Source organism: Myxocyprinus asiaticus, chromosome 6 (genome assembly GCF_019703515.2).
Source record: "Myxocyprinus asiaticus isolate MX2 ecotype Aquarium Trade chromosome 6, UBuf_Myxa_2, whole genome shotgun sequence".
In the NCBI taxonomy this organism is placed as follows: domain Eukaryota; kingdom Metazoa; phylum Chordata; class Actinopteri; order Cypriniformes; family Catostomidae; genus Myxocyprinus; species Myxocyprinus asiaticus.
In genome coordinates this window covers 46,990,264-47,013,303 of record NC_059349.1, presented here as the reverse complement: position 1 = coordinate 47,013,303, position 23,040 = coordinate 46,990,264, and the positions used below count along the sequence as shown (strand labels likewise).

At 41.8% G+C, this 23,040-nt stretch overlaps 1 protein-coding gene across 1 annotated transcript in view; it reads right to left on the bottom strand.

Annotated features, from left to right (window-relative positions):
• Positions 1-720: 720 nt before the first annotated feature.
• LOC127443107 (ephrin type-B receptor 1-B) overlaps positions 721-23,040 on the bottom strand; it is a 412,296-nt gene continuing 389,976 nt past the window's right edge. The window contains exons 13-16 of the mRNA XM_051701623.1: positions 14,250-14,399; positions 10,133-10,326; positions 9,683-9,838; positions 721-6,636 (exon numbers count right to left, since the gene is read on the bottom strand). Coding sequence (XP_051557583.1) covers positions 6,528-6,636; positions 9,683-9,838; positions 10,133-10,326; positions 14,250-14,399 — 609 coding nt within the window. The 3' untranslated portion in view covers positions 721-6,527. The remainder of the gene's footprint in view (positions 6,637-9,682; positions 9,839-10,132; positions 10,327-14,249; positions 14,400-23,040) is intronic.

The following is a 23,040-nucleotide window of genomic DNA, read 5'->3' as shown; positions in this document are numbered from 1 at the left end:
GAACACCGACAGTGGTCTGAGGAGGGACAAACTACAAACTGGTAACAGGGTGTAGGGGGCCCAAGGCTCATCGATGCGGGAGGGCATCAAAGGCTATCCTGTCTGGTCCAAACCGACAGAAGGTCTACCTGCCATACTGCACACATTGTTTGGAATGGTTTGATGAACATGATGAAGAGTTCAAGGTGTTTCCCTGGCCTCCATGTTCCCCAGATCTCAATCCGATTGAGATCTGTGGGATGTGTTGGACCAACAAGTCCGATCCACGGCAGCTCAACCTCACAACTTTCAGGTCTTGAAGGATCTGCTGCTAATGTCTTGGTGCCAGATCCCACAGATACCACTTTCAGGGGTCTTACAGAGTCCATGCCTCGGTGGGGCGGTGCTGTTTTGGCGGCACGTGGAGGAAAAACAGCATATTAGGCAGGTGGTCATAATGTTTTGGATCATCAGTGCACATTTAATGGTATACATTAAAGTACCATAGCATTTCTGAGACCATAATTTTACCATGGTATCACCACATTGCTTTTTGGCTGTCTTCAGAAGTCTCTAGTGTGAGTCTGTGTGAAAACTCCTAACAGCTCTAATGAACACACACTCGATTTAAAACACCAGCAGTTTGCAGTTGGAATTTTGACCTGTGGCAGAGCTGCATTAACTTCTCTCTCTCTCTCAAATAAGATAACACACATTCATCCAAAACAGCTAAATTTCAGCTTTTCCAAGGTCTTTATTGAGTGCATTTCAGTACAATAATTCTCAGAAAGTTACAGTTTCAAACTCTGACATACTCATCACAAGAAACGAGTGTTAACTATATAGCCTTGACGGCGCGGATGGAGGCTGTCTTTCTTTCAGTATCTACAAAACAGTATGAGCTATTATCCATGCCATGCTAGTAATATCAACAGTTCACCTCTTTTGAACCCTTTGACACTTTCTCTCATTAATTCTCAGTTGTCAAAAGAATTGCTTCATTGCTTTAACATGAAAGTAAAGTTTGAAGCACTGAAAAAAAACAAGCAAAAAAAAGCAAAAAAACAAAAAACAGGCCCGTTCCTACAGGCAGTGTCAGGCATTGCTTTTGTTTGTTCTAAACTTGCTTTTTGTTTGTGCTTGTGAAGTCTGAGGCATGCTGGTGAACACATGCACACAACACCGCTCAGACTTCAGTTGGCACAGTAAAAGCATCACCGCTGATCCAGAGCCAAACGGTCTCTAGAACACTCTAGAATGTGTCGACACTCCAGGCAAAGAGTGATAAAATTAGAGTCAAATAATTTCTGTTCACCTTCAGAGTGCCCATTCCCTCAACTCTCGAATGGAGGAAGAGGAGAAGACCCCTGCAGGAGATGAAGATCATCTCGATGGTGCCAGGCCACTACTTTTGTTTCGATTGTGTTTTTCTGAACATGTGCAAACAGAAAGTTTAAAATAACAAAAGAGAGATATGACAGACGGAGGACATATTCGCATTACAAACAATTCCCTTAATGTACATATTCAAATATAAAGCATATATTACATCTGCAAAGGCCCAAACATACTCTACGCAAGTACGTGAACGCAGTCGCACCTTGCTACGCAAGCTCGATTTTACACGTCGTTGCGTTGTGAAATGTGTCAGCGCTCAATTCATAACACAACGCAAGTACGCGCTGCATTGTCAGCGTTGCCGCAAGTTGCGCTAAAGCAGATTTTCTTCTTTCAATCAACAACTGTCATGGTGGACTCAGGCAGCAATTTGAGTTGAATCTTTTTGAAAAATATATATGACTTTTTGTCCCCAGTCCATTCAAATTAACTTGTTTTTTCTCTGTGTTTCTACCCACTCCTCAACTATCAACTCATCTACCACATCCAGGCTCCATCCGAAAACACATGCAACTGACTTGCTGCCTAATCAGTTAATGGCTTAACTGACAGATGTTTTGAATGAATGGAACTCTTAAGGAAACTGGTCTCCAAACAGTTTGAAAAGCACCTTATTTTCATCCTGCCTCCGTATACAGCCTCCGAAGGCAGCATATTCCTGGTTTCGGACACAGCACTGGTTTTGTGGTCACACCTAAAAAAATCTATTGCCTCCTTGTGATCTGAGGTTTGTAACTGCCAGAGCAATGCAAGAGCGCACGTAATGTATGTACAACGGGACTATGCGTTGGCCATGCGCTCGCGTCTGCGTTTGGGTTCTTTTGTGAAGTATGTTTCAGCCTTAATGGTTCTACATGTGCGTTACATTACAATGAAGCTGTCTATGTGCAAGTAGTGAAGCACTATAGTGGCAGACTGATTAAACAGCAATGGCAATTAATCGACTAATATTTGGCAATTTTGAGATTATCGCATTGGTGATAACTGTTTTTTGCTTCACCGATTAATAGAAGTAGGATCCCCTTTGCGTCAGTTCCAAACCCACAATCTTGCCAATGGAAATGTTCTGTTCTCAAATATTGCGAAAAATAAGTGTTCACTTGATTTAAGTTACTTTATTATTTATTTTTATTTTTTTTACATTAAATTAGATTGTATATATTGCTATTATATTGCCCATCGGTCACCCTGCTCTCAAGATATCAGTGTCAGCCTTTGAAAAACCCATATTCATCAACCAATATTAAACAACACACTTGTGCTCTCACACACACATACCTGAAGTCAACATGAAATTTTGTTTACAACCCATTTTACTTCTGCAAACAGATATTCATAAATTTTGAATGAAATGGGATATTCAACAAGAACAAAACTGTGAGGCAGGATTTGACATCATAAATTGTTTGGATCATGAAATTTGAACTAGATTTTTTGGGGGAATTAATTGGATCCTGAAAAGTGAATGTTACATACCTACTTTGTCGTTGGAGGGGAGGGGTTGAAAAATAAAAGGGCTTGGTGATGTAACCCAAAAAGGAAAGTTGTTTCAGAGGCAGAGCAAGTTATTATATTTTGAAAACAGATTACAAAGACAAATATTTTCTTTCTTTTTTTTTTTTTCAATAACATGCACTGATAAGTTAAACTCAGTAAAATAGGAACATGTGTTTTATTAGTAAAAAGGGCCAGTTTTGATTTCATGTTGACTTAAAAGTCTAAAATCTCTCACTTCCTTTCTTTAGTTCTCGATTTTGCATCTCACCTAATTCCATTTCCCATCCTGGACTCTCTACGGCCTGTCGTTTCCCTCTATCTTTTGTTCCCGCTCACCCTGGCTCATTCATCACTCTCCGTAGCCTATGCTGTGACGGCAGTTAGCCCAGCAGGCTCCGCCCTCCCCAGTGTGTCCATGGCGATGAGCACAAGTCAGCCATTTTTCAGCTGGGCCATAAGGTAGGACGCCGGACAGCTTGGTTACGCCCCAATGTGATTGAGCTGGACGTGAGCCACGAGAGGCACAGGGCGAAGATACTTTGCGGTCATTTATTGAGCTGCCTCTGGCCTCTTACACTGGGCAAAAGGGCAGACATTTTAATCTTCTGCTAATGATTTTATAAGAGCAAACACACGTGGAATTATCACCAGTGCCATCGTATTCAGGAATGTTTTCGCTTTCTTCAATGTAACAACCATAATGTCTTTGCCTGAAGGAAATAGCCTTTTGGCAGAAGCTGTGAAAATGTGTCATCCTTCATGAAGAGACGATGCACTCTTTGGTTGCCATGGTGAAATTCATTGTAGCCAATTAGGTGTAACACCTTGGGTATATCTGCGTGATGGATTATGTGCGTGTGTTTGTGTGCGTGCGTGTTGCTTTTACTGAATAACCATAAACCATAAGACTTATTAATTAACAAACAATAGCTCTGTTCCAAGACCTTGTGAGCTGCCTTCTAAGGCAGCATACTAATGGAAATGGAACCTCATAAGCAATTGATTTGAAATGCAAATTGCACTCCTTATGCACAGCACATGGAAGACTCCACAATTTCTTTAAAATAACAACCCATTTAATCCAAAATTGACATGTATTTAACCCTTTGGATAGCCTAATAATGAAACAAACTACATGTATTTTTATTGTTTTTTGTTGGGTTTTTTTAATTAGTGAAAGTATGCACTTTGTTCTTTTTAACAATTATAACAGGTGGGAAACTACACTAAGTCAAATTTTGCACAGTCCTTAATAAGACTCAGTAGGAAATGGCAAACAATAAAGTAACATTATTCAATATTTTTTCACTAACCTGCAATTGTTGGGGAAAAAGAATGATAAAACAAGAATAATTGCATATTTCTTTTTAATTTTACTTTGTTTCATTGTAACAATACTTTGAAATATGTAATTTTATAATGTGACTCAATCAGCTGCCTATTGGGAAATGGGACTATTGTAACAAATGCATGTTAACTTGTCCTGTGAGCATGATTTACATGAGCCAGAGCAATCTTATTAATAAGTAAACAAAAGACCGTTTAAACATTATATGTAACAAATATCATAGTATCGTGACAGGTTTTACATGCTTCTATTTATGAAGCTTTGACATAGACATCATCATTCAAAGGGGCAAAGTGAAATTAAACTGCTCTGGTCAGATTTACACCACCCATGTAAACATTTTCACATGAATCAATACAGTCTGACCTTTCATTTATAGTAATATAAATAAATAAATTTCTAGACTCAAGAGTTTGGCATTGGCATGTTGCTAAGCTAACATGTTGCTAGTTGCAATACACTGTGGGATTTCCTTGTCCGCAAAGGATACATGCAATGCTGCTTAAAATTTTGGCCCAAAAAAAAGGTATCTTCGAAGGCATTATAATCATTCTGACTATCTTTTGGAACAGCCTCACTAGCTTTTGGAACAGAGCCCATGCAGCAGATAATTTTTCACACACATACGAACACTGCACATAAAGTATCAGCTAACACTACTTCTCTATGGATATGAATTGAGGAACAGCCCAAAGTCGACAAAAGTCTGTGTTTGTGTGTGAGTTTGTGTCTGTCTGTGTGTGCTACCCAGTGCTTCATTGACTGCTAATGTAGAGTGTGCTCAATGGGGCGGCATTAGGCATCTGTTTGTAAAATGGTCACACAGATGTTTGATTTAGACGCACACCTAAATAACTATAGAGCTGGCGACACAAACAACATGTACCGCATTTAACAATGTCATCTGGAAACATCTGGAGCGAGTGACTCTGACTAATAAAGGTGGTTTACTAGTGAAGGACAGCAGTTTTGTGTGCATGTAGCTAGCTCTGGATTTGTTTGTTACCTGACTGCGACATTTTTGTTTGCTTACCATGTAAACACGTGTTTAGAAAACAGATTAGCGGTTTTAAAGACCCTGTTAGACCAACATTAGTACAGCTTATTAACAGCAGAACTACATTTAAGTGTACCAGCTAGTTTAGGTGGTTACAAAACACCTTCCCAATGCTAGTCGACTCATCCAAACACTCTGACACAAAACTAACAAGAACAACTAGAAGTAGAAGAGGTGTAAGAAAGTAAAGCTGTACAGGTAAGTGAGTAGGAACACCTACAATAAACACTGATTCATTTAGTGGCCTGAATGTGTAGCTTTTTTCATCTAAATTATTTATTTTTTCCGCTAATTTATACACATCTAACTTATATTTACACAACATCGACAAAGTCAAGAGTTCATTCCAGATTGTTCTCGTGGCGTCATGGTGACGGAAGCGAGTTCATGTCCTCCAGATTTGCGAGGCGCCTCACGGGGGGTTCTGTTCTGATCAATGCGCAACATTGCCAAAAATGCAAGCGGAAGAATGAGGGCATTTACATACAAATCCATTACACTTCACCTTCAATATGAAGGTTTACTCTGAAGATACTCGTATTTATTTAAAGATATACATAATTTACGCTCGTATGGCTGGAGGGTGGGGCGCAGGCATACAGGATGTCCTTTGGTAACATTGGCCATAGCGAGATCGACAGGTAGTGTTAGTGGGAAGCAGTGGCGATTGAAGGAACAGGTGTCTTTATCCTGGAAATAACACAAATAGCGACAAAGAAAAACCTAGTAGGATATGATGCAAAACGTCTCTTTTCATCGTAGCAGAGTTTGAATAGTCATGGTTTGTTGATAAACATTGTGAAGATAATGAAAATGCAGAACGTGTGTCCGATAAGACGAAATTGTGGCGAAACCGACATAGAAAAAGAAAGATTCTGCTTCTTAGTTTTTTTGATAAACATTGTGAAGAAAATGAAAACTTAAATGTGAGTCAGATGAAACAAAACTGCAGAAAAAAAAGAGACTTCTTCAGTTTTCCCTATAAGTGTAGTCAGACAATGATGCAGGTATCCTGTTTCCTTCTCTCAGCCGACAGGTTAACAGACTTCCTGTGAGTCCCAGAAAGTCCTGTTCATTCCAGGTTTGGTCCGGTCTGATCTGTTGATTATGGGATGATGGTTTCTCTCCTGAAACACGTTCTCAGATCAGGATGATAGTCTCTATTCTGGCGCGCTCCGAAGGGATTGGGCTCACCCGTTGGTAACTCTTCTGCAAGCTGCCCAGCCCATCGTCTGGCGCCCCCTGTAGTCATGCCAGCGCAGTGGGCGTCTGGGACATTTGCAGATGCATGGACTGGATGGTGTTGAGGATTTTCTTCTGATGGCCGGCCAGAGTCACACCTATCCTCAACAGGTCCCTGTGAACACACACAAATCCATACTTACAAATACAATTAGAATTACAGAGACACATTCAAATGTAGTACACAAATACCCTCAAAATACTGCTAAGCACTGCATTCCATTCAACTTGGAAAGTCTGAGTTTTCAACTTTCTACAGTATATAGAGAAAGTGCAATACAACAACACATAAAATTAGACTTCAAACTAGGAAACTGTGGAAATCAACAACTCGATTTTGTAAGATGTGAGTGCATGACATCACTTAACATCGCTGCACCATTACGGGCCGTTCAGACTGACAATGTTCTTGTGTTTAAAAAAGCTAATCACAGCACAATGAATGGATACAAAAATGCAGGTTATCAAGTTCCTTTAACTTGATACTGCATCTAAACAATGCAGCGCTCCTGTACGAGAAGCTAAAAAAAACTGTGAGATAGCTCTATTTTTCTACACAGTGATAACACTAAGACTTTATAAATATTACAGTTTCATTTTCTGTTAATGAATGATTTTCTGTAATGCTGCTTTGAAACGATTTGTGTTGTGAAAAGCGCTATACACATAAAAATGACTTGATTTGACTTCACTATTGTTTTTCTATGTAAAAATGCTCTATATGGACATCTCTGACTGTTGTGCCACATCCAGCTGTTATTTCAGAATCTTGCGCAGGAGCACTGTATTTTTTTAGATGTCAAGTAAAAAAAAAACAACGGCAACTTTTAAAAGTGTGTCTTGATACATCTTTTATTGCGTGTTTAGTCTGAATGGCCTCTAAAGCTGGTATGACCTGGTTTATCTAGCAGTATAGAGATTTTCAAACAATGACACAAGTCTAATGCTCATCTAGTAATTGTGAGAAATAGTACTTAAGTAGAAAATACACCTTAGATTTTGGACTTACTCTGAAGTGAATGGCACCTTAGTGTTCGTTGTTGTACCATACCAAAATGGACTCTGAATTAGTTTTGAGAACTTTTGCTTGGAATGACACTACAACATGACTTCTATTCCTTTTCTACCTTCAAAGGCCAGTATATAGGTATCATTGGTATGGGCTGCCAGTTAGATATTCAACTATGGTCAAGCATATTTATTGTAACAGTAGTATTGAAATACACTAAGAAGCAGTTTGACAGACAGTGCACAAAAAGATGTCACGTCCTATGCTACTAAACAACAAACACATCCTCCTGTTATAGCAGTCTTGGAAAATGCACACTGAGTGGGCACAGAGAGTAGAGAGAGAGAGTGAGAGGAAACACATAGAGCCCCCACAGGTTTAATGACATGAAAGCAAACAGCATTAGCACATGAAAGCCCCTCATATTTAAGTTCCTGTTTATGCGTGGGTTCATACTTTCGTTACTAATTAAGTGCGGACCCGCTCTGTGAACGATGACTAGATTAATCAGAGTGTCGGAGACGTTACACCTCACAGTACATTTACTGCAATGAACAAAACCCCAGGACCGTGTTCAACAACAGCATATTCACCTGTTCGTTCAACACATTCACACGTACCTCAGCGCAATGCCCTAATCTTACCTAATCCTACCAGAAAAAAAAATAAATAAAAATAATCAATATTAAACAAATTGTTTCTGTTTGTGGACATATCTGAATGCACAGCCTTCTCTGATCAATGCTCTGTCTGAAAATCTGAAACCCAGTGAGAGAAACAGAGAAAGCTAGTACAAACTAACTTACCAATTATAAGGCTTCATCTAAATTACATCAATAATATGACAGATCTGCTGAATAAGACACATAAATGTGGTAACGTAACGATTGTTGTAACAGACGTCGTTAACAGTGTTATTCAAGAAACATGACTCGTAATCTGCTCTAGACGTGATGGGGTGAATGACTTGTTTATCCTACTGCAAAATCCAGCTCCTAATTATTTTCTGATTGTTGAAGCTGGTCATTTGCTGGTTCAAGCTGGTTTTAGGTGGTTGATCGACTGGACTATCAACTGGTGGGGCAAAGGTCAACCTGGTTATAGCTGGTAGACCACCTTAGCTAAGCTTGACTAACCATGTTCCAACCCATGTTGTGGACTGGTTGACCAGCTTGACCACACTGGAAAGACGTGCTTTTGCCAGCAGGGTAGAGTTTTAAAACAAATGATGATTAACCAGCTCACCCTGATCTCCATCATCTTAGCCAAGTTCGTCTACCGGCCCAAACTAGATTGACCATGATGGTCTACAAGGTTGGCCTCGGCCCTTCCAGTTGGTAGTTCAGTTGATCAACTACCAAAACCTGCTTTGACCAGTTTATGGCCAGAATATATCACACTTTCAAAATAAATTTGATTATCATATTGATTGGATTAACATAAACACAGCTGGAACTGGTTAAACAGCTTGACTGCCTTAAATGTATGACAGGTTTAAATGGTATGACAGGTTTTTTCAGCAGAAAAAAGCTTTAGTGGTGTCGATGAAAACCCAATGTTGATCTAATATATGTGCAAATTTACCAAACTTATTTAGAAAATATGCTTTAAACTGGTCATTAGTTGAACAAAGCTGGTTGAGGTGTTTGATCGACTACATGATGATTTGGTAGATCATCTTGTTCAACATGGTAAGGGCATTAATTTTTCTGTTAAAACTCTGTCGTTTAGGGTTTTAGTGTTTAAAGCGTTATGTTGTCACGGTATTGAAGTTATAAAATTGGATATAACTTTATAACAGAAAAGGTAAGTAAACTATTTTATTGCACTCAAATCATGTTAACGTGCAAATTGTTTATGATTTGTGGCTATACTTTTGAAACAGTGAGTATTTTAACTAAGATTTTTGCCTTTTTTATTTTATTTTTTTTATAAAAAGAGGGATGAGTCGAAATTATTTTTTTGTGGTAATCAACACTGTGCCACAAATGCTGTCAACTGAGCTTAACTTGTATTGAACCCTTAATATTCCTTTAAGCTGGTATTATCTTTTTTTTTTTTTTTTATCTTAAACAATGACAGAAGTCCAATGTTCATCTAATAATTGTGAGACATTTTAGAACTTATTTAATGCTTTAGACTTTGAACTCACTCTGATGTCATCTGGGTGACGAGCTGGAGGGATGTGAAGCCGGAGTTGAGGAAGTTGTCTCTGTACTGAGACATCTTAATGGCGGCCAGCCAGTCTTCTACAGAACTAAATGTGGTAAAGTCCGGGATGGATCTGTCCAACAATGGCTGGGATGGACTGTAGAAAGAGATAGAATGAGAGAGAGAAAGTGAGAAAGGTGCAAAAAGCAACAAATAATGAAACCATGTGTCAGTTATTGTGGGGACAAAATATCCCTCATCGAGAGTAAAACTCACAAAACCTACACTGTAGTGATCTACCTTGTGGTCTCCACAAGACAAACAGCTTTGTAAAGGGACTAACCAATACTGTATCTTTTTTACACGCAAATATGACAAGGTTTAGGGACAGTCTATAGGACAATATAAGTTAATGGGAGGTTCCCACAAAAACAATTGTATGTGTGCTCACATATTGGGTATACTGGCGACTGCTTTAAGGCTTGTGGGGTTGCGGATGAGTTTGTCGAGTGTGTTGACGATATCCGTAAATCGCGGTCGAGCGTTGCGATCTTTCTGCCAACAGTCGAGCATCAGCTGGTGTAGAGCAGTGGGGCAGTCCATGGGTGGTGGCAGCCTGTAATCCTGCTCGATAGCATTGATCACCTAAACACACAAAGAGCTGTTAACAGAGAGCCACTCCTTATATGATGGTGTGGTATGTTTAGTACTTTGTTGTTAGCAGTCAGCTGCTCTTTGTTGGGGAAAAAATAAAAGCATCTTAATCCAGGCTAACCTGGTTGCTGGTCTTAACTGATTTTAGCTGGTTTAGCTGATCATATATACATTTCTGTGAGGACATGTGCATTCCTACTAGGACTTATTTAACATACAGCAATGACAAACCATGGTTTACAGCAAAACTCAGGCAGCTTCGTCAGGCCAAAGAGGATGCTTACAGAAGTGGGGAGAAAATCTTGTATAATCAGGCCAAAAAACACAATGACAAAGGAGATTAGAGCAGCTAAAAGAAGCTACTCCGAAAAGCTGGAAAACAAGTTTTCAGCAAATGACCCTGCATCAGTGTGGAGTGGCCTGAAAGACATTTCCAACTACAAGACACCATCCCACAACACTGTAGGTAATCAACAACTGGCTGACGACATGAATGTGTTTTACTGTAGATTTGAAAAGCCCAGTCTCACACCCCAAATCTGCTCTGACCTTCAATCTGCTCTGACCTTCAATGCACACAAACACCAACACCTCCTACAACCCCCCTCCTCCCCCTCCTGCTACTCAACACACACTTAAGATCTATGAAGAGAATGTGTGCCGGTCTTTCTGAAACAGAAGACAAGGAATGCACAGGGCCCAGATGGTGTTTCACCCACTTGTCTAAAAGCCTGTGCTAACCAGCTGGCCCCCATCTTCACACAGATCTTCAACACAACACTGGAGCACTGTGAAGTTCCCAGCTGCTTCAAACGCTCCACCATCATCCTTGTCCCAAAGAAACCTAAGATGGCAGGACTAAATGACTACAGACCTGTCGTCCTGACGTCTGTGGTCATGAAGCCATTTGAGAGACTGGTGTTGGCCCACCTGAAGGATATCACTGGACCCTTTCTGGATCCCTTGCAGTTTACCTATTAAGCTAACAGGTCGGTGGATGATGCTGTCAATATGGGACTGCATTACATACTGCAACATCTAGACAGACCAGAGACTTATGCAAGGATCCTATTTGTGGACTTCAGTTTGGATTTCACCACCATCATCCCTGCTCTCCTATGGAATAAATTAACCCTGCTATGCTGAGGAAGTTCAACCTGCCACAGGTTCTGCTGATCCAGTTCTACTCAGCAGTCATTGAGTCTGTCCTCTGCACTTCTACAACTGTCTGGTTTGGTTCAGCTACCAAGTCAGACACCAGAAGACTTCAAAGGATAGTCCGGACTGCTGAATGGATTACTGGTTCTCACCTTCTCACCCTCCAAGAACTGTACACCTCCAGAGTGAGGAACAGGGCTAAAAAATCACTTTGGACCGCATTCACCCAGCACACTACCTTTTCGAACTGTTGCCCTCTGGCAGGTGCTACAGAGCACTGAGCACAAGAACAGTCAGGCACAAGAACAGTTTCTTCCCTCAGGCCATTCACCTTATGAACAGTTAAAACTGCCCCCAATACTCTCCATTTTGGCAATACAATCATGTGTATATTCAACTATTCATTCATATTTATATTCCATTTATATTTATTTGACATATCCTCTTCTGCACAATACATTAAATCACCTTGCACACAACTGTATATCTGTATATAACATATTTAAACAACATTATAGCCATACTCTAGTTTCCTTTATATATGTATCTGTTGTATCTTATTTTTATTCTTATTTCACTATTTACATATATATGTTTATATGAATATTTCAAATGTTTGTATGTATATGTTGTATATGTATATTTTTGTATTCTCTTTGCACTGGACGATTTTGTCACTATGACAAATTCCTTGTGTGTGTAAGCATACTTGGCAATAAAGCTCATTCTGATTCTGATTCTGGTCTCCAAGTCAGGCCAAGCTAGCATTCAGCTGGTTTAGCTGGTCGGCCAGGTTGTCTCCCCCGCCTCTAAAGCCATCAAACCAGACCAGCCTGACCAGGAGAAACCAGCTGGAAATTACAGAAGCAGATGAGACCTTTATAACTTTTTACAGGCAATTTTTGTTGCATCATCAAAGTGATTAAAAGTTTTAAACATTAGTCATCTGCTTTATAGTCTTGAAATATCTTGGAATGACTCATAGAAAAGCAGATTATTTTTCTCCATCTTCACTTCTATAGTACTAATAATAAAACTTGAAAACTCACACAACTAAAAATTTACAAATCACATGACAGGGATGGCAAGATCTTTTCTGAGCTGATGTTTTAGAAGCTAACTACAGCACATAGTATGTTCCTCAAGTACCTCAACTCACCTGATCTTCACTTCAACCCATAGCTTATCAAACAGAAACTGCTTATTCATACCAAAGAGATTCATTATGGGGAAATATGTGACTAAGTTAGTCAAAGAGAAGCTCCAGCTGGTTAAAGCTGGTCTTGGCTAGTTTAAGCTAGTCTGGCCAGCTGTAAAGCACCTAAAACCAGCCAACAGACAAGTCTGGGAGACCATCTAAGACCAGCAAATCAGTTTAAGCTGGTTTTAAGCTGACTTTTTCTCAGCATGATGCAGAGTGCACCAGCATAACAACAAACAACCCCATAAGATAAGTTAGCTTAAAAATGTGGACTCTCCAAACACCGGACTCAGTACTGTGTCTCCATCTCTCTGTCTCTCTTTTCTCTACAATAAACAGATATCAAATCAACTCACAAACACACTGTTTATCTTCTGTATACACATTCAGATATCTAGCTGGTGATGTCGGACAAACAAACATGAATCTAAATATTTGAGCATTAATACACACTCTGTTCTCTTCACAGCAGAGTCTGATGGCTTTCCATGGGATTTGGGAGAGTTCAAACTGTAGTGTTGTTTGTTCTGAATTGTAGACATCATGCTGTTCATTATGCTGTTCGTTTGGGATTCAGTGATTGTAAAGACTAAGAATCCAGGCAATCAAGTGTGATAGGTGGAAAAAAAAATTTCAAACTCATCAACAACTTTTACATTTGACCAGAGGACTTCAACATTTGTCAACCTTTTTCAGGCCAAGGACCTCTTGTGTTCTGTGTATTTTGGTGGATATGAGACTGTGTTTTAAACATTCTGTACTGTATCAGACAGTTTTATGGTCTGACTCTTTCATAAGATGCTTTTCATGAATATTTAACCAACAAATGCCAGGCACAGCATAAGAACAGTCATGCACAGACAGTCCATTACATCCAAATCACTTTGCCATGGCAAAAGAAAGGACATACAGAGAGATTCATTTCTCCATTTAATCTTTATTTGGTCCGAATGTACATCACTTTAAATGCTCAAATCATCATTGCGAGTTCTGCAGTCATTACATTCATAAATTCCGCAGGACTCTGTAAGAGTGTTTTGATTCTCTGATGTGTTAAATGTATGCTAAAAGGTTTAGGGAATTTGTTTGCGTTGCCAGGACTTTCTGAAAATCCCTCTGAGAGACTTGAATGAGTCTGCTGTATTCACAGTCTGAACAGGAAAATGTTTGTCTGTACTGAACTACAGAAGCTGAAAGATTCAAATGCAGAACAATTTGGTGGTATTAAGATTCAGAGGAAATTTTTGCAGAAAAAAAATGCCTGAAAGTCATTTTTTTTTTCAATGAGATTTGGCAATTTGGGGTGACATAAGTTCAACTTTATGCAAAAGAAGCAATGCAATGTGCCAACTACGGTTGGAGGTCACCATTTGTCAAATAAGATGTGGTCCTGGATCAACATCATTTGTTGGTCTAGGAATATCATTACTATCAAAGAAACACTACTAACCCCCTCCCCAACTATAAACTACTCCTAAAATCAGAGGGGAATAAGAAGAATGATTTTAATCACCTGAAAACTGCCCTGGTCTATTCCATCTAAAGGAAAACTTACATCTTGGTTGCTCATGTCCCAGTAGGGTCTCTCACCAAAGGACATCACCTCCCACATGACGATACCGTAACTCCAGACATCACTAGCAGAAGTGAACTTCCTATAAGCAATAGCTTCTGGTGAGGTCCATCTCACTGGAATTTTTCCACCCTGTGAAAAAAATAAAAACAAACAGGAGAAATTTACTGCGAATTGTGATGCATTTGGATGGCTTTGGATTTATTCCCTGGAATCCCTGTGCATTTACTTACCGTTCATGTACACGCATTATTTTCACATGGGCAAATGTGAAATAAGCTGTTTGATCAAAACTAATATGCAACGAGGGGCCTTAAACATGTTATTAAGGAGATTCTATATCAATCACAACCATAACTATTTGCAAATAATGAATCACATTTACATTTTTTAAATTCAGCACAACTGTATTCAATTATTTTTTTGCTATGAAAAACACCATGGAGGGGAAAAAAATCAGCAGATCTCTAGCTCTCTCACAGTGTACACACAAAACACCCACAAAACACTCAAGAGGGGGGTCTAGGTTCATCCGTGGAGCGTGTCTGTCTGTAATTGGTCTACCTGAGGCTGGATTTGTGTGTCTCACTGATTAAAATTGACAGCAGCTTGTTTTAAGATTCCCCTCACACACACATTCTCTTTCTCTACACACAGAAAGATACAACACAGAGAGACCTGGTTTAAGGAACCAAATGCTTTATGTTCCAGTCTAATGATGTCAATTAGTTCAGTCTTGCAAATGACATCAGCCAGAAAAGCAATCAAAGTTTCAGGAAATACAGGCCAGAAGGAAAACATACCGGGACAAATCCAGAGCTGAGAAGTAGAGTCTTTCTTGATTCATGGTATAGAGTTTTGTGTGTGTAAACTATAAGATTAAAGGGATAGTTCACCCAAAAATGAAAATTCTCTCATTATTTACTCACCCTCATGCCATCCCAGTTGTGTAAATGATTAAATGATAAATGCATTTTCATTTTTGGGGGAACTATCCCTTTAAGAACAAAACAATTTCAACTTTTGAGTCAGTCAGGTTTGAGGTTTTGCCCACAAGTAAGATTTGATATCTACACCAGATGGGAAGATTCTTAGTGAATAATGTAGAGCTGCAGTGTGGATTTTCTAGTGGCACCAAACAGAACTGCAAAAATAATTACAATTTTTAAACAAGTTTCAGACACTCCCCCGTCTTCCTATGGTTGGCCATACAAGAAGTTCTAACCCAAACTCACACCATGGGCTGAACCAATGTTGCTATGGCAGGTCTAGTCAGGCTTCTCAAACAAACAGATCGCAATTTGTTTGATGCCACTAAAAGTGCAGAAATTATTTTACTTTTACAAACTACTTTAATAGCATATATTTATTGTGCTTTGTTGTCTGTTTTGGAACATGTGGTCACTATATGCTATCACTGTATGGAAAATAGCAGAGTGAACATTCTTCAAAATTTCTCCTTTTGTGTTCATGTGTATATGGAACAACATGGCGGTTTGTAAATGACAACATAATTTTCATTTTCGGGTGAACTATTCCATTTTATTGGCCATATCTTTCTTGATTTTAACTGTGACTGATTTCTAATAACTGCAGTTGCTATGTAGAGAAAAAAAAAACAAAAAAAAAACATGATCTCACTTTATGAAGACAACACAAAATGTACTAATCAAAGAGCTCTCTCTCTCTCTCTCTCTCTCTCTCTCTACATCACTTTAATTTCTCCATTTTCATTCATCCAAAGTTTGGTGTGGAAACATCGATGAAACAGCAGCTAAGGAAGGACAGACGCCCTTACATCACTCTTTCTTACCCAAATACTTTGGATTACAATGGACTACTTGCACTGAGCCTCATGATGTACTTCCGCTTTGAAATAATCCGGCTCACTAGTTTCCGGTTATATGTGTTTACAATGTGCATTAGTTGCCTAGTTCCCGAAACTCCACTTTAAATGAGTTTTTGGAAGACATTTTTAGAGACAGGAGAAGAAACATTCTCAACATTACTGTGTACAGTGTCTTTAAAATTCAGTGGAATAACAGTCTTTAAAGCTTTAATTCAGCCCAATTCCGATCTGAGAAAGCAATGGGGGTAAACACTCAGTGCATTTCAACGTTTCTCCTCAAATGGAGGTCTGTAGCAGATATTTAACCACAGATAAGCTTAAACCGCAAATGACAGAAGGTTGAAGGAGACTCACACTTTGAATTAAACAACTACAAACTTTAAATACTGCAATGCTACATGTTTGAGGGAGGAGAGAAAGACCAGATGAACGCATTCATCACACCATTTTTATCAAATGTATTTATTTAATATCTGTTTTTAATTATATAAATCTCTATTTTGTGTCATTGTTTCATTTACAAGTACATCGCTATATGTTGAAATGTAAATGCATAAGTAGAAGAGCTGCCAAAGATAATGAGTTATAACTTCTGAAACTGATTAAATACGTGTAGTGCCGTTAAATACATTTGAACGCAGTTAATGAATTTATTCAATTTGACATTAAAACTGCTTCATTCTGTTCTAAATGATTTTTAATGCCTAGTCAGAGTAAAAAAATGTCTAATATATTTATAAATAAATTCATCTGGGACATTTAACCAAAGTAAAGTCATTTGCAATAGTTGTATGGTGGAATTTAACATTGAAGCTCAACAGGTATGAAATACCATAAATGAATGAAACGTCCTGGTTACTTGCGTAACCTCCATTCCCTGATGGAGGGAACGAGACGTTGTGTTGATGTAGTGACACTAGGGGTCACTCTTGGGAGCACGAAACACTTCTGGTCTTTGATAAAAGGCCAATGAAAATTGGAGAGTGGTATTTGCATACCACTCCCCCGGACATACGGGTATAAAAGGAGCTGGTATGCAACCACTCATTCAGGTTTTGTGCTGAGGAGCTGAGACAAGGTCCCGACCATTTCAGCGGGTAGTTCAGCATTGTGGCAGGAGGGACACAACGTCTCGTTCCCTCCATCAGGGAATGGAGGTTACGCAAGTAACCAGGATGTTCCCTCTCTGTCACTCACTCAACGTTATGTTGATGTAGTGACACTAGGGGTCCCTATATGAAATGCCACAACTGGCTGAACTGTGTTATGTGAACTGGCGGTGTGTGATGGCCAGACCACTGTGTGCCTCGCAGCCAGCGCACCAGGCCGACATGTAACCTCCCCCAACGCTGTTATGAGTGTCGAACGGACCTTTGGGGACAAATCGACTGCCCAAAAGATAGAGACAGGCTAGCCCAGTCGTGGCCTCTTATCCTCTCCCCCCCCCCCCCCAAAAAAAGTAATTAACCAACTGGGGCCACCAGGTCTACGTCGGGGGGGTGTCCCTCCGAAGGGGAAGACAACGCGGAGACCACACACCCCACCCGGGGAGGGAGGGGGGAGGGTATTTTGAGTGGAAATACGTCACATGGTCTTGCCAAGCTTTGTTGAAAGTATGTCATGTGGAGAAGTCCCATAGTAGATCCTACCCCATGGGGGAGGAGTTTCTACAAGCATGGTGACTGGGGCAGAGGGCCCTCTGCCCAAGGAAAACACCATTTACCGACAGGGAAACGAATTAGCGAAAGATATACTTCGCATGGGTAGCACCTACCCCAGTACAAGGCTTAGTTAGCACATGTACTGAGCCAGCAGCGAGTTTCTCCACAAACTCATCTCCCACAGGGCTCGGAGGAAATCATCCAGGGAACACAGTTTGTGAACACTACTGGGAGTCAACAGTGCACGTCTCAGCTCAGGGTAGGTGAAAGGCACTATGCACAAGTGATACACCTGGCCAGCTGTCCCGGACTTACCTGCTTGTGACTGCCACTACACGGGATGAAACCGGTTCCACCCGGAGATTGTAGAACCTTGCAAAGGTGTTGGGTGTTGCCCAGCCCGCTGCTCTGCAAATGTCTGTTAGAGAGGCGCCACTGGTCAAGGCTCAGGAGGCCGCTACACTCCTGGTAGAATGGGCTCGTAGCCCTGCCAGGGGCGGCACGTCCTGGGCGTGATATGCCATTGTTATGGCATCAATGAGCCAGTGGGCGATCCTCTGCTTGGAGACAGCGCTTCCTTTCCGCTGTGCACCAAAGCAGACAAAGAGCTGCTCAGAGACTCTAAAGCTCTGCGTGCGATCCAAATAGATGTGTAAAGCACGCACCGGACACAGCAACGTCAGGGCTGGGTCTGCCTTCTCCTGGGGCAGCGCTTGCAGTTTCACCACCTGGTCCCTAAAAGAGGTCGTGGGAACATTGGCACATAGCCCGGTCGGGGTCTCAGTATCACGTGAGAGTAGCCCGGACTGAACTCCAGGCACGTTTCGCTGACAGAGAATGCTTGCAGATCTCCTACCGTCTTGATGGAAGTGAGCACAGTCAGGACGGCAGTCTTCAAAGAGAGTGCCTTAAGCTCAGCTGACTGCAGGGGCTCAAAGGGGGCTCTCTGTAGACCCTGAAGAACTACAGAAAGGTCCCATGAGGCAAAAAGGCACAGTCTGAAGGGATTCAACCTCCTGGCACCTCTCAGGAACCTGATGAGCAGGTTGTGCTTCCCTAAGGACTTACCATCCACTGTGTCGTGGTGTGCCACTACAGCGGCTACTAACACCTTCAAGGTGGAGGGGGACAGCCGTCCTTCCAACCTCTCCTGCAGGAAGGAAAGCACTGATCCGACTGCGCATCTCTGGGGGTCTTCACGTCGGGAAGAACACCACTTAGCGAACAGACGGCACTTCAAGGCATATAGGCGCCTCATAGAGGGGGCCCTAGCCTGGGTGATCATGTCTACCACCGCGGGTGGTAGGCCGCTTAAGTCATCCACGTCCTGTCCAGGGGCCAGCCATGGAGATTCCAGAGGTCTGGTCGTGGGTGCCAGATGGTGCCCCGTCCCTGAGAAAGAAGGTACTTCCTCAGGGGAATTCGCCGGGAGGGGGGGGGTTGCTGTCGCGAGGAGCATGAGGTCTGAGAACAATGTCTGGGTGGGCCAGTAGGGTGCTACCAGGATGACCTGCTCCTCGTCCTCCCTGACCTTGCACAGAGTCTGTGCAAGTAGGCTCACAGGGGGCCAGTTGTGTGCCAGCGCGTCTATACCGAGAGGTGCCTCTGTCAGGGCGTACCAGAGTGGGCAGTGGGAGGATTCTTGGGAAGTGAACAGGTCTCCCTGTGCCTGCCCGAATCGACTCCAAATCAGCTGGACCACCTGAGGGTGGAGTCTTCAATCTCCCCTGAGGGTAACCTGCCATGACAGCATGTCCGCTGCAGTGTTGAGGTCGCCCGGGATGAGCAAGCCCGTGACTTGAGGTGCTGCTGACTCCAGAGGAGAAGACGGCGGGCGAGTTGTGACATACAACGGGAGTGTAGACCACCTTGACAGTTGATATATGCTACCGTTGCCATGTTGTCTGTCCGAACTAACACATGCTTGCCCTGGATCAACGGCCAAAACGTGACCCAGGGAACAAGGAAACCGCTCTTTTGCTGAACTCTTGGGTACCACAGACACTTGGGCATGCTGTAAAATTAAATGAAAAGGCAACAAAAGATTCTCCTCCCGGCCCTCCACCGGGGGATGGAGTGGTCTGCTTACCAGCTCTAAAGCAGCGGGTTTCGTCGTCCCTGGGTCGCCCATCTCAGGAGTGCTTCGAAGCCTTTCGTGGGTTCTTGGCGGCCGGCCGTGAGACGGGTGGCGTCTTCTTCCTGCGGTGGGCTCTGCGCCGGGGCCGGGACGCAGGGGCAGGCTGTGGCAGAGCCAGTGCAGTCACAGCAGGGGGACGCCCTTGGTGATGAGCAGGTGGGGTGCGGGATCTTGAGCCACGCCGGGGCAGGATGTGCCGGATAGCCTCCATCTGCTGCTTCATCACGGAGAACTGCTGGGCAAAGTCCTCAATGGTGTCACCGAACAGGCCAACCTGGGAAATGGGGGCACCAAGGAACCGTGCCTTGTTGGCCTCTCCCATCTCGACCAGGTTGAGCCAAAGGTGGCGCTCCTGGACCACCAAGGTGGACATCGCCCGCCCGAGAGTCCGCGCCATGATCTTCGTCGCCCGGAGAGCGAGGTCGGTCTTGGGAAAGCATGTCCATCATTTCCTTGTCAGCCTGTGACTGGGCGACCGTAACCGAGGGGGGGAGCCCAGCTGAGGCTTCCGTGTCCGACTGGATGAGCCTGCTCTCCGATGCTGTGTTCAAGAGCTCATCACCTTCGCGGGCTCCGAACAAGAGGTTGAACTTGCTGTGAGACGAGACAGCGGACTCATCCAGAAGCCCGATCGGGGCAGACGAGCGTGCTGGGGAATGGGAGGTCCGTGGGGGGATACTCGGCAGAGGTGGTCCCATTGGGGTCCCCAAATCGCCCCCAGTCACGCTGGCCTCATACCCGTAGGTAGAAGGACCGAGGTGAGGAGCCGCTGGGGTGCCTTGCTTTCTTACGAAGGCAACTCTTTTATTTCTGCCGAAGCGCCCAGGGGCATTCTCTGCAGTGAACCAGTGCAGAGGAGGGAGAAGCCACTGAAATGCGCCGTCAGATCCAGCAGAGGTGAATGAACAGTCGTGGAATTCAGCTCAGTGAACATCGACCGTTCGGCTCCGAAGAGAAAATCTGAATGAGTGGTTGCATACCAGCTCCTTTTATACCCGTATGCAAATACCACTCGCCAATTTTCATTGGCCTTTTATCAAAGACCAGAGGTGTTTCGGGCTTCCAAGAGTGAACCCTTGTGTCACTACATCGACACAACGTCCAGTGAGTGACAGATAGGGAACATGCTGTTAATGATAAGGCCAACAGTGGGCTGCTGCAGGTTATATATGTTTGATTTATTATTCAGGAGGTAAGTGTAGCTACATTTGGAAAGGAAAAAATATATTTAGATTTTCAGCTAATTATAAATTTGAGATGAGTCACGTTAATGGAAAAAAAACAAAACAAAAGAAAACATGATTTTTTTGTACTGACAGCCCTAAAAAGTAGAAATAATCTGCCTTCTCTTGAATAAACCTCTGCATGTAGGTGCGCTGAACGCTGTAACCCCCTGAGCCGCAATAACTAGAACGCGGAAGCAGTTGCTCCATTTAACATCATAAAACCTTCCTCTCCATCTCTCTCTATATACCTCTTCATCACAACCAGCTTCACCAAAAAGACCATACTTTTCTACTTCCTCTAGTTTGATTTGTCTCGCTGGGAATTTAAAGGTGAAAGGGCCAGACAAAACATAAAGTTCTCTCCCAAGTTCATCACGACCATTTGTGAAAAATGAATTGTTCAGAGGTCATCATGTTAGGTCACAACCTTGAGAAAATTAAAATATGACCATGTTTACATATCAAGGAAAACAGGATTTTCCATGCTCTTTTGAAGTAAAAGTGTTTGATGTACTATGTAGACATCTCATTTTACTGTATGTTTCCATAGAAATAGAGAACGGGTTTCGAAATGCATGAGGGTGAGTAAATGATGACAGAATTGTCATTTTTGGTTGAACTATTCCTTTAACAGTATAAAAAACGGAATAAAATAAATTACATATCTGATTCAGTAAAACATGAAATGTCTTCTGGACAAAGTACAATAATCTGGCATACCATTGATACAGCATTAAGAGCTACATATCCATGCATCACAATAACTGCAGAACAATACAAATCTGTCCTTGACTTCAAAACATTCACACAGCCAACATGACTGCAGGAGAAAGACATTCAAACTCCTGTTTAATGTCCCAAACAAAAACAATCTGCAACGGAAATGTGTCTGCATGCTGCAAGACTGCACTGCCATATTTTTATATCTAAAAAAACAAACATAAAAAAAAATATATATATATATATATATATATATATATATATATATACTGTATATACATATGTTTATACTATATGAGAGACAAAGGAAAAGAAAGGAGCAGGTGAACAGAGAGAGAGAGAGAGAGAGAGAGAGAGAGAGAGAGAGAGAGAGAGAGAGAGAGAGAGAAAAAAGAGAAAACACGACAGTCTCTATAGGAAACATTGTGTGGAACATTCTCGTTCACATGCAATATTGGGGGAGGAAGTCAAAATAAAAGACTGACAAAACCAAGAATGATAAAACAAATATCAAGACATCACAGTTGAGTATATAAAGAAATCTCACACAGTGAGTGTTTTATACAGGGTGTTATGACAGTATATACCAGTTAACGGTAGAAACATGTCAGCCGGTATAGATTCTGCAATATATAAACACATATGAGCCGAAATATTATGACCACTCACAGGTGAAGCGAGTAATGTTGGTGATCTCCAAACAAGGCCACATGCCAAGGTCTGGGTAGATTAGATGTAAGCAAACAATCATTTCTGGTAGTCAATGTGTTGAATGCAGGAGAAATGGGCAGGAGTAAAGACCTGAGCGACTTTGACAAGGGACAAATTGTTATTGTAACATCCGAGGCTGTCACCCATCCAACCAACCACCAGAGGGAGCCCTCTCCCGAATACTGATCATCACCCATTTCTTGTTTACTTCATGTATAAATAGCCATTCATCTCCATTGTTCATTGCAAAGTATTGCCAGCTTACCCTGCCTTACCAAGCGTTTTTCCATTGCTATTGCTGATCATTTTCATGTTATGACCATTGCCTGTTTTTCTGGAATTACTGCTTTTTGGATAACCCTTTGTTTTGTTTGACTTGTTGGACTGTCTGTTTGGTAGGACTACCCTGTCGCCATATAAATGTCCTCCAAGGACGCACCTCTAGCCAAAGCACATGAGCATGCCATGC